This window comes from Ostrea edulis, chromosome 9, assembly GCF_947568905.1.
Source record: "Ostrea edulis chromosome 9, xbOstEdul1.1, whole genome shotgun sequence".
Taxonomy (NCBI): domain Eukaryota; kingdom Metazoa; phylum Mollusca; class Bivalvia; order Ostreida; family Ostreidae; genus Ostrea; species Ostrea edulis.
In genome coordinates, this window is record NC_079172.1 from 34,711,877 (window position 1) to 34,721,924 (window position 10,048).

At 37.5% G+C, this 10,048-nt stretch overlaps 1 protein-coding gene across 2 annotated transcripts; it reads right to left on the reverse strand.

The window, feature by feature from the left end:
• Positions 1 to 515: 515 nt before the first annotated feature.
• LOC125667658 (solute carrier family 22 member 4-like) lies at positions 516 to 9,883 on the reverse strand. 2 transcript variants are annotated; one of them, XM_048901248.2, is made up of 10 exons: positions 9,436 to 9,883; positions 8,243 to 8,282; positions 7,478 to 7,866; positions 6,168 to 6,589; positions 5,331 to 5,558; positions 5,028 to 5,162; positions 2,864 to 2,946; positions 1,780 to 1,897; positions 940 to 1,012; positions 516 to 733 (listed from the first exon to the last, which is right to left on the reverse strand). In XM_048901248.2, exons 3-10 carry the CDS (start codon positions 7,793 to 7,795, stop codon positions 557 to 559), a joined length of 1,554 nt encoding a protein of 517 aa, XP_048757205.2. In that variant the 5' UTR covers positions 7,796 to 7,866; positions 8,243 to 8,282; positions 9,436 to 9,883; the 3' UTR covers positions 516 to 556. The 2 variants fall into 2 exon arrangements, with proteins under 2 accessions (XP_048757205.2, XP_048757204.2); XM_048901247.2 differs by lacking the exon at positions 9,436 to 9,883 and adding an exon at positions 8,489 to 8,951.
• Positions 9,884 to 10,048: the final 165 nt, after the last annotated feature.

Below are 10,048 nucleotides of genomic sequence, written 5' to 3' on the forward strand. Positions count from 1 at the left end.
ACTGCGCTTCAAAGACATCTACAAAAGGGATATGAAGAGTGCTGGAATCGACACACAGTCGTGGGAAAGCCTTGCAAGGTCCCGGGACTCTTGGAGAGCCGCTGTGCAGATCGGCACCAAATAAGATGGCAAGAAGCGCATCGACTCCCTGAAGAAGAAGAAGAGAGACACCCGCAAGTTCAGCTTCAGAGGCCAGGTGGTGACAATCCACACCTGTACCATTTGCGGCAAAGACTGCCACTCCCACATTGGCCTTCACAGCCACACGAGGAGATGCAGCAAACAAGACCTGACTTAGCATGGTGCAGCTATCGTCTCTCGAGACGGAAGGAGACCGACGACGGTGACGAGTATGGCTTTGATTTGAAAGCTAAACTTTACAGCTAGTTGATGGCTCAAGTCTACGTACGGGTAGAGGAAGGGGTTCCTTCTTTAATAGCCTATCCTATCGGCGAAAGTGTTCATCTAAGATGAAATTTCTTTAGGGGACGAAATAGAAATTTGAATCAAGTGAAGAAAATGAAAATTTCTTATCTCTTTATTTCTGAACATTTTTTTAAATCCCATTCTCGTTCTTGTTTGTTTTCTCAGTTTCTTTGAAATCAATGTTCTTTGTCTGAATTTGATCTTCCAAAGCCTTGCCTTTCGTCTCCGGAAACATGAGCGAAATAATAGCAGATAAAAACATTGAGCCCCCAAACAGAAAATAGAGCAGTCCTGGAACCTTGGTGTTCTGAAAAGAATAAAAAGAATACGAATTATTCTTATTCAAAGCAAAAACTAAAGTGTTCTTAGGAACATCGTGTCGAGTGTGATTACCTCAGTTAATTAACATTATTTTACTCACCAAGTGAACGAGTTAACATTAATTTACTCACCAAGTGAACGAGTTAGCATTAATTTACTAACTAGTGAAAGAGTTAACATTATTTTACTCACCAAGTGAACAATTTGAGGGGCAATCATTGCTCCAACACGTGACACTGAACTCAGAAATCCGTACGAAATGTTTCTACAATAATGCATGACTGTCATATAGATTAGTTTTTGTGATTAGTTCGACTACATAAAAATTATTTCCGTAAATACTCTAATAAGATTATAATAACGAGATATTTTTGCAAACATAATTAGTTTTCTGTCTCCGGCATGCTCCCACCCCACTTTGACATCCATGAAAAAAATAAAAACATATTGACCTATGACCTTTTGATTAGACATTCAACGTGATTCATGTAATAGTTATACTAATGACGAGTCGGTCGATGAAATTTCCCGACTGTCGGGTAAAGGGTCTTACTTTATCAATAAAAACTATATGAAAAGTATATATATATATATATATATATATATATATATATAGAATGAATTTTAAAGTAGAATAGATAGAAAGTCTCGTTATCTTTTTTTTTTTAAATTATTTTAGCTTTTACGTATTTTGACCTTTCAACCCAGAAAACCAATAGGCAACTTTCACCTCCCATCCATTGCAAACAAAATACTTATTCGACCGCACACACATGCATGTACATATTCAATTTCATTTGCGGATTTGATTTACTTATCCTAAAGTTTGAGAATTTTCACACTTATTGGGAAGGATCCAGCTGTAGGTAAATTTGTGTCTGGCGCTCAAGGTCATAGCAGTGGAAATTTTGTAACATTTTCAAGGTTATATTTGAAACCATACAACGATTGATTGTTTGCTGTGATTCTGAGGTCAGACGATAATCTCTGGAATTATTGCGTGTCGTTTGGTTATTCCTTTTGAATACTAACCTAATCACTGTGGGATAGAGTTCAGTAGTGTACGTCATAAGAGCTGGCCATGCCGCCGACACTCCCAATTTGGCCGCCAGGGAGAATCCTGTGATCATGCTCGCCTTGTCTGGGACGTCTACAGTGAACAAGCAGAAATGTCATGTATATACCAACGGAATGGTAATATCCATTTTCCTAATCGTGTGAATTTTGTAGATTCCACCAATGCCTAATATTACCTCTGCAGGGAAATATGTAACAACAAATTACATTACAAAAGCTGATATTTTCGCTAACACGCGATTTTCGTTGGAGTTAAAAATTAAAACTGCACAGTGAAAATGACTGTCCTCAACACAACATCGAAATACAAATTGGTTTTTTAACTTTGTACGGGAAACGCGAAATCACCAGGCGTGAATTTATAGCTCTTTAGACGCATGAAAGTACAAACATTGTGGAATGCCATTTCAACTGGACAAATTTGTCATATGCACGTTTTACTTTAATTTGAAATGATGAGAAAGGATTATAAGAATGATTTGTTTATGGATATCGCACTAAATGGTTAAAATGACGTCATTGAAAACGTAATGTTGATGTCCATCAACACATTGTACATATCTTCTTAATAAATGTAGTTACACGTTGTAAATTAATTATAAAGAGATCTCTAAAAATTGTTCAAACCCATGAATAAATTAGACAGTACTGTCCAGTAAGTCGGAATTGATAGACGACCTTATAAACTATGTTTATTTAGCTTAGATAATATTGGCGGATCCAGGATTTGTTAAAATGGGGACCCAATAGGAGGGGACCGCTACAAGTAACTCCTCGGTTAGGACAAGTCTTTTATCCCACGTCCAAAAACATTTGAAATGAAAAGAATATAAAATCTGAAAAATGTGTAATGAAGACTTAACTCAGAATTGAGAAAGATATACGTACGCATTCGGGTTACGCGAGGACGTTTCTGTCCGCTTTACCGCGTAACGACCTCAAGTGGAGATATTTCCCTATACTCAATCAACAACCCATAAGTAATTCACAAGTAATTCATCACCAGTCAGTCCTAAAGGTTAATGTAGCTGCCACTCACCCACTATTTGTAGGGTGGCTGCCACGAGCCCAGCCACCGCAGCAATCATAAACAGCAGACAGCACGTCCAACGTCGCCCGATCCTGTTAAACGTAACATTGAAATCTTTGGAATACAATGTACCTCTTTTTTGTAAAAGGACAGTTTTCCTGATAAAATGATATCTACTAGGCTCAAATATAGTGTCTACATACTTACCAGTGCTTAAGAATTTGGTATTAAATATCTTGCTGTGGCCTTCAATGCGACATTTAGATATATCGACGATGTATTATATATTAACAATAATAATTTTCATTCATATGTCGATTCAATATAACCCAGTGAAATCGAAATAAAAGAAACCACAGAGTTGTCCACTTCTCCTCCATACTTAGATATTTTATTGAAAGTAGATATTAACGGCAAACTAACAACTGTACTCTATGACAATCCACTATTTTGTCAACTTCTCCATCGTCAACTTCCAATATTTTGTAACAACATTCCATTATCACCTGCATATTGTGTTTACATCTCTCAAATGATTCGATACGCAAGAGCTTGTTCTGCGTATGGTCAGTTTTTAAATCGAAGCAGGCTACTGACAAACAAGTTGATGGTGCAGGGGTTCCAACAGTCTCGTTTAAAATCAGCATTTCTCAAATTCTATGGTCGTTATAACGATCTAGTTTGTCAATACAACCTACCATTGAGTCAAATACTGTCTGACGTGTTTCATGTCGATTGTTAGGCCGTTCTTGGCACACTGATTTTGACTACGGATTCGTTTAAATTCGGATACGGTTCGTTTAAAATACAGTTGTGATGATGAACCTTACAAACAAAGACAATGTTATTACAAGCTTTGTCAGTTGGAACCTCATGTAACCCATCTAATTCTTTTATCACTTCTAGTCTACTAAACACAGTTGGATGGATGGTACGTACGTTTGTTTTAATATGTCTAATGCGGGATTTTAATATTCCTCTTATACTTTTAATCCATTTTGACAATGTATCAATTTCTTCTTTTTAATATTTAGCCCATCGTCTAGCATGATCTTCGACAGAATTCATAATAGAGATGAAGTTCTGTCGCCAATTGCAAGACCGAGGCTCTCTGTATTTAGAACCTTTTATAAAGTGATCTGAGGTCCTCATTTTCAACTATATCAACGTCACCAGTAATGACATGTCCAGCTGGAATATAGTTGAAAGAATATAAAGAACACGTAGGTGGATTAAGTATAAGATGGTCTATATCTAGGCACTGTAAAGTTTGTTTATAATTAAAACGTTTGGAAGCAATAGTAGAAGTATAGCTGTAGGAAATGCTGGGCGTATACTTGAACTTGAAATAAGTTGGAATACAGGACTGAACTCTTTTATGACGAAGAATGTTGCTTATGTTGACGGCATCTACATAAATATGGATTGATTGGTTGCATTTTATTTAACGTCCCGCTTGAGAATGTTTCACTCATGTGGAAACATCACCATCGCTGATGAAGGGTTGCAAAATTTAGGCCTATGCTCGGTGCTTATGGCCCTTGAGAAGGAAGGGATCTTTATACCTCGTTTTTGCGGACTCATTCGAAGGACCGCTCCATTCAGTCGCCTCTTACAGCAAGCAAGGGGTGATGAGGACCTATTCTAACCTGGATCAACAATGGTGAAACTGAAATCATCCCGTTTCGGTTTGTCATAAAGCCGAGTTGTTAATTAGTTTGCCGTTAAAGTTTACGCTCAATAAGATATTAAAATGTTAATTAGTTTGCCGTTAAAGTTTACGCTCAATAAGATATTAAAATGGAAGACTCTGTGGTGTCTTTTATTTCGAATTGAACGGGATATATACAATCGACATATGAATGAAATTTAATATTATTCATAGATAAAAGATCGTCGATATATCTAATCAAATGTCGAGCTTGGGGCCACAGCAATATATTTTTCTCACGTACAATTGAAGCTTTGAATAAATTCTGCCACATAACACTACAAAATCAAAAGGAGCATAATCGGTGCGCATGGAAATTCCCACAGACTATTGGAAGACCTGATCACATAATACTACGTAGATAACAATATGGAACTCCAGCATCTTTTAATATCATCTTAAGAGTACATGTGCGTAGAATAAGAATGGTGCTTAACAATTAATTGAAAAATCTTTTTAAACCTGTTGTTGAGATACCAAGAGCTGAGGGTTCCTGGTATTTCCACGACGCTTAGAAGAAACATGTTGACGTAGAGGCTTCCGGATAACTGGCCCACACCAAATGTTATGGCGTAGTATGAATACCCACATGACAGCCTATAGTATGACACATCTATATTTCAATGGTGTAAAGTTTAGTTATTATGATGATTATTTCATATATGCTTCTTTAAATCTACAAAGATCTTTGTCATAATGAGAAACATTTATGTAAAACAGCTGCAGGCAATTAACTTCTAGTGATTATTTGTAACGGAACCTTACCAACAAAACATCAAAAGACATGACGTTTGAAGAAAGTTTCCATGGCGAAATATATCAATGAGCGTAAATTTCTTATTCGATTCACCCACGGACTTGTAGATGACATCCTGTAGTTTGGTCAGATCGGGCACCTCTCTGTTGTTGGTTCGAGCCACTTTTTTTATTACCTCCATAGATTTCTCCACTTTGTAACGGGAGGCCAGCCAACGGAAGCTTTCTGGTATAACTCTGAAAGATTTTGAATCCAATGTACTGGTTTAATTATACTTAACATTCAAAAATTACCTATTGGGTTAATATGGTATATTTCTACTTTGCACCATAAAGCTTTAACGAGAAAAAATAATTTAACCATTCCAATGGTAAACGGCTTATGTCTTTAAAAGCACTTTATTTTGCAATCACTCAGCATTAAAGTAATATTGGCTCTAAATTTTTTAATATTTTGTAGTAAAAATGTGCTCATTTGATAGTTTTGTATGTAACTTTAACCGTAGTCATTAACTGAATCAAAATTAAGTGTAAAATTTTAATGATCAAAATTAAGATTTCAGTTCTATCGGATATATAACATTATATAGAAATCAATTTTGGTACGAGAAGATAATAATGTAATTTTGCTTCATCCAGAGCCCCTGGATAGGTTTTCTAACACAATTACTAATAACAAAAGTTTGTTTAACTTTTTCTGTCATTGAAATAGTAAATCACAACTTTGCAACAAGAATTTTTGACACCAAAATGAGAGCTAGTATTGTCTTAACAAGCAGAAATAATTCAACCATTTATGTGGCAAATGTCTTGTCTTTAAAATCATTTTATTTTGCAGTCACTCACAGAGTGCTCAGCAGTGTAGAGGCAGTAACAATCGTAGTCGCATAATGAAGGTTCTTCCAATCTCGAAGCCACCAAGCCATCAAACCAAACATCGCCGCAAAAATCGGAAACGCGGGAAAAGCTGTGATCATCGGACGGTATTTCTTGGGGATGAACTCGATCATGTAAATATACATCGTTGCTAGGTATATTCCGCTCCCTAACCCGATCAGAAATCGAAGTACAGCAAACATCTCCCAGGAAATTGAGAAAGCAGCAATCAAATTCGATATCGTCATTATGAGCAAGGAGAGGACAAAGGTCGGTTTTCTTCCAAACGTGTCCGAGAGCTGACCAGCCAGGATACCGCTGACCAATAGACCCCCCATCTGGATTGTTGTAATGGTAGAGGTCACCCAGTCCTTGTCACAGATTAACCCCCACTGAAGTTAGAAATGAAAACAAATGCATAATTTTACCCCAGGCCTGTTTTAGGAATTTGAAATAGGACCGAATTTATCAAGTGTTTATTAACTTATGTAACTTGTTGGGGCAGGTGGAATATTTCAGTTTTTCCACAAGGAAAAAAATCTCACAAATCCTGTAAAGAACACAAAATTGAAAGTTGGGCAACCCCTCGAAACATCTGAGGTGGGACTAGGCGTCTAAGAAGAGTAAGCATCCCTGTTGACCGGTCACACCCGAATCTTAGACGAGTAAGTAGGTTACACATTTTAATGGGCATACTAGCGCCTATATAGGGAGTGGAATAAAAAAGTGTATTTTGTCATCAAAGACGTTCGATGAATTAAACTATTGGTAGTCGTAATAAGAGTCACGCATCTTTTGGGTATATTCTGTCTGTCCCGTCAGGCGTTTGCACGAAAAAGAACTCTCGCCGCTAAGGTCTTGCTCTTCAAGCATAGATCAAAACATAAGGCAATTTATCTACAGATTGTGACGTTTCTATTTGAGTGTAAAATTGGACGTTAAGCACCAAACGAAACTTATGTTAAACATCTAGGGTTGCAGCAGCCGCCATGATAGAGGATCGAACTCATGACCTCTAGGTTGGACACTTTGTGTCTTATCCACAAGAATATCGATGAAAAAGAACCCTCAGTGTGCATTTATGAAATGCAGAGAGCTAAATACTATGGAATAGTTGATTTTCCGAAATCTATACTTTTGCTACAACTATAGAATGTCCACGGTGAATGAGGGATATATCACATTCTCTGCTTATATCATAAACATTAGAAATCACAATGTGTAGTACACTATAAGAACATACATTCACAGCTAACGTCACCTCTGTGTGAGATTTTTACCTCATTGACCACAGTGTTCATGTCGTTGGAAAACCGGACACTGAAACAATGTAATGGCGTCGACCCATTCCCGGGGAGTGAACATGCCTGATAGAATTCTAAAAGCCTACTCTCATTGTTCGCTGTAGATTCAATGGCGGAATCGTTCGTCCATTGACACCACCAGTCAGGGGTGGCGCCGCCAAACTGCATCATCAGAATTCCCCACGCGCAGGCCACCTTGCTGAGCATGGCGACACTGACCACTGTCCATTGAAATCTTCCGAATCCTCCACATTTATCGATGACGTCTTCCAGTAGTATGTTTAGCGATTCCATTTTAGAATTTGATGTTCAATATTGGCTCTTGTCAGAAAACGTTCGTCCTAATGACGAGATCCACGAATCAGCTGAAAAATAATTAATAATTACTTCATTTGAAAGATAAATTCGAAATTTCATCCCGTGTGTGTTGTAGGGAAAACACGATACACGTAGTACATTTCTGTATACAGAACCTCAAAGAATTTACAGATTGTTCTTTATCTGAAAACCGAAAATAATCAAGGAGCTGTTTACAAAATTTATCTAAAATGACAGATGAACAAACAATTCTGTGAACAAATTTTATTTTCAAAGGTAGATTCGTATAATGAAAACAAGAAGGTAAATACATGTAAACGCCGATCTAAATAACACGTGATACATAGCTTATGAAAGAATACAGCAATGATAATGAACCTTTACAGATACACGGGAGTTACTGTACGATCTACGAGTACTTACCGGACAACACAAAATGTACGATGTATGGCAGCTCGATAATCTATAAAGAAAGAAAAATAGCAATTTTTAAATGAGATTTTAACAAAAATAAAACAGTCTTCCGTTCTGACCGTAATAGAATTATCTATAGTTTATTTTAATTAACTATAGTAGTATTCTAGTTTTTACGATTAAAATACAATTATAATGTATTTTCGATACAGCATCTTTTAGGAAGTAAATCAAAGTTAAGAATTGTCCACTCACATTGAGACGTTACCAGTTTTACATGAAGTGCCTCAATTATCACATCATCATCCTGACCAGTTACATGTAGCTAGGAACGTTGTCACTTGGGAACTCAGGTTTATTATGTTATGTACGAGCGGAGCTCAAGCTCACGACCTCCTAACGCTTTAACCACTGAGCCAACGCGAGCGGTGAACTAATATCCTCTTCTAGAAGATTTGTAGGACTTTGGTTTCCGTATTTCGTTCGGGTATACTGTGTTCCAAGATTTGGAGGACAATGCCGTTAGATATCGCTCTACATTGCCGTCAATAGATAGGTCACCAAAACGCTCCAGACAAGATTCCACTTTAACCAACAAAGGGTCAACACATTTGATTAACTTCAGACTTGATAAATTTTTCCGTCGCTGGAATCTTATATAATACCACCTGTACTTGAGTACAGTGATCTGCACTGTGTTTACCAACTTCATGTTTTGAGACATTTACGTAAGCATTTTTCTCTCCTATCATATAGAGGCAGGCTACTGACATTGTATGTTACAGAGGTTTCAACAACCTCGTTTAAAGTCAACCTTTCGCAAATTATGTGGTCATTATTACGATCTAATTGAAACAAATACAACCTGCCATTAGGTCGACTGTTTTCGGACGTGTTTTATACTCGTATTTGCCTAGCCTTACCAATACAATTCTTTATAGGAATTATGGTATCTTCCCTTTTTCATAATCAGATGAGTATGATGCTTGTATTAATATTTTATATGTTTCCCTTTTGTGACAACCCGGAGTCTTTCTTGGATTGGATAATCAGAATCCGATTCACCATTATAACCAGATATCCATATCACTCAATTTTATCAAGGTTTCGGTAGATGTTCACGATACCAGATGTGTTATGAAAATGAATGAAATGAGTTATAAATGATGCATATGATAAATAGTCAGAGAAAGGTTTCCTACCTTTAAAATAATTCTTTATAGTATGACTGGATGTATCAGAAGTGAAAAGCAAAAGTAGATCCAATCACTTCAGCAACATTTAAAGCATGCATTGTTAGTTCTTTTACGTTGAATAGTCGCGGTGGCTGACGAGTTAGATCGTTCGCTTCGTGACTGGACTGTTTGTGCCTCGGCCGTGTCCGATTTAACTTTGAATTAGGTAGTGACTGTAACTTTGCCAAACTTTCGGCATTTAAAAGTGAGAATCACTGGTCTTTTGGATGGGAGCTTCTCGGTGTTCCCATATCGCGGACGGCATGGAATATAATTTTTTTTTTTAAAACGTCTCCTTTGTATGGAATCCGGATAGGGCCACGTAGTTCACTATCGCACCATCGAGGTTTGGGCCGATGGTGCGATGACAATGACGCGATGACAATGGTACGATGGCGCGACAATGCGATAATGATGGTGCGATATTGCGATGGCGATGATGCGATGCCGTTGGCGCGATGACGATGTAGCGATGCTTTATAGCGGTATTGCGTTATCGCATCATCGCCATCGTACCATCGCGTCATCGCTATCGCATTATCGCGCCATCGCCATCGTATTATCGCGTCATCGTATCATC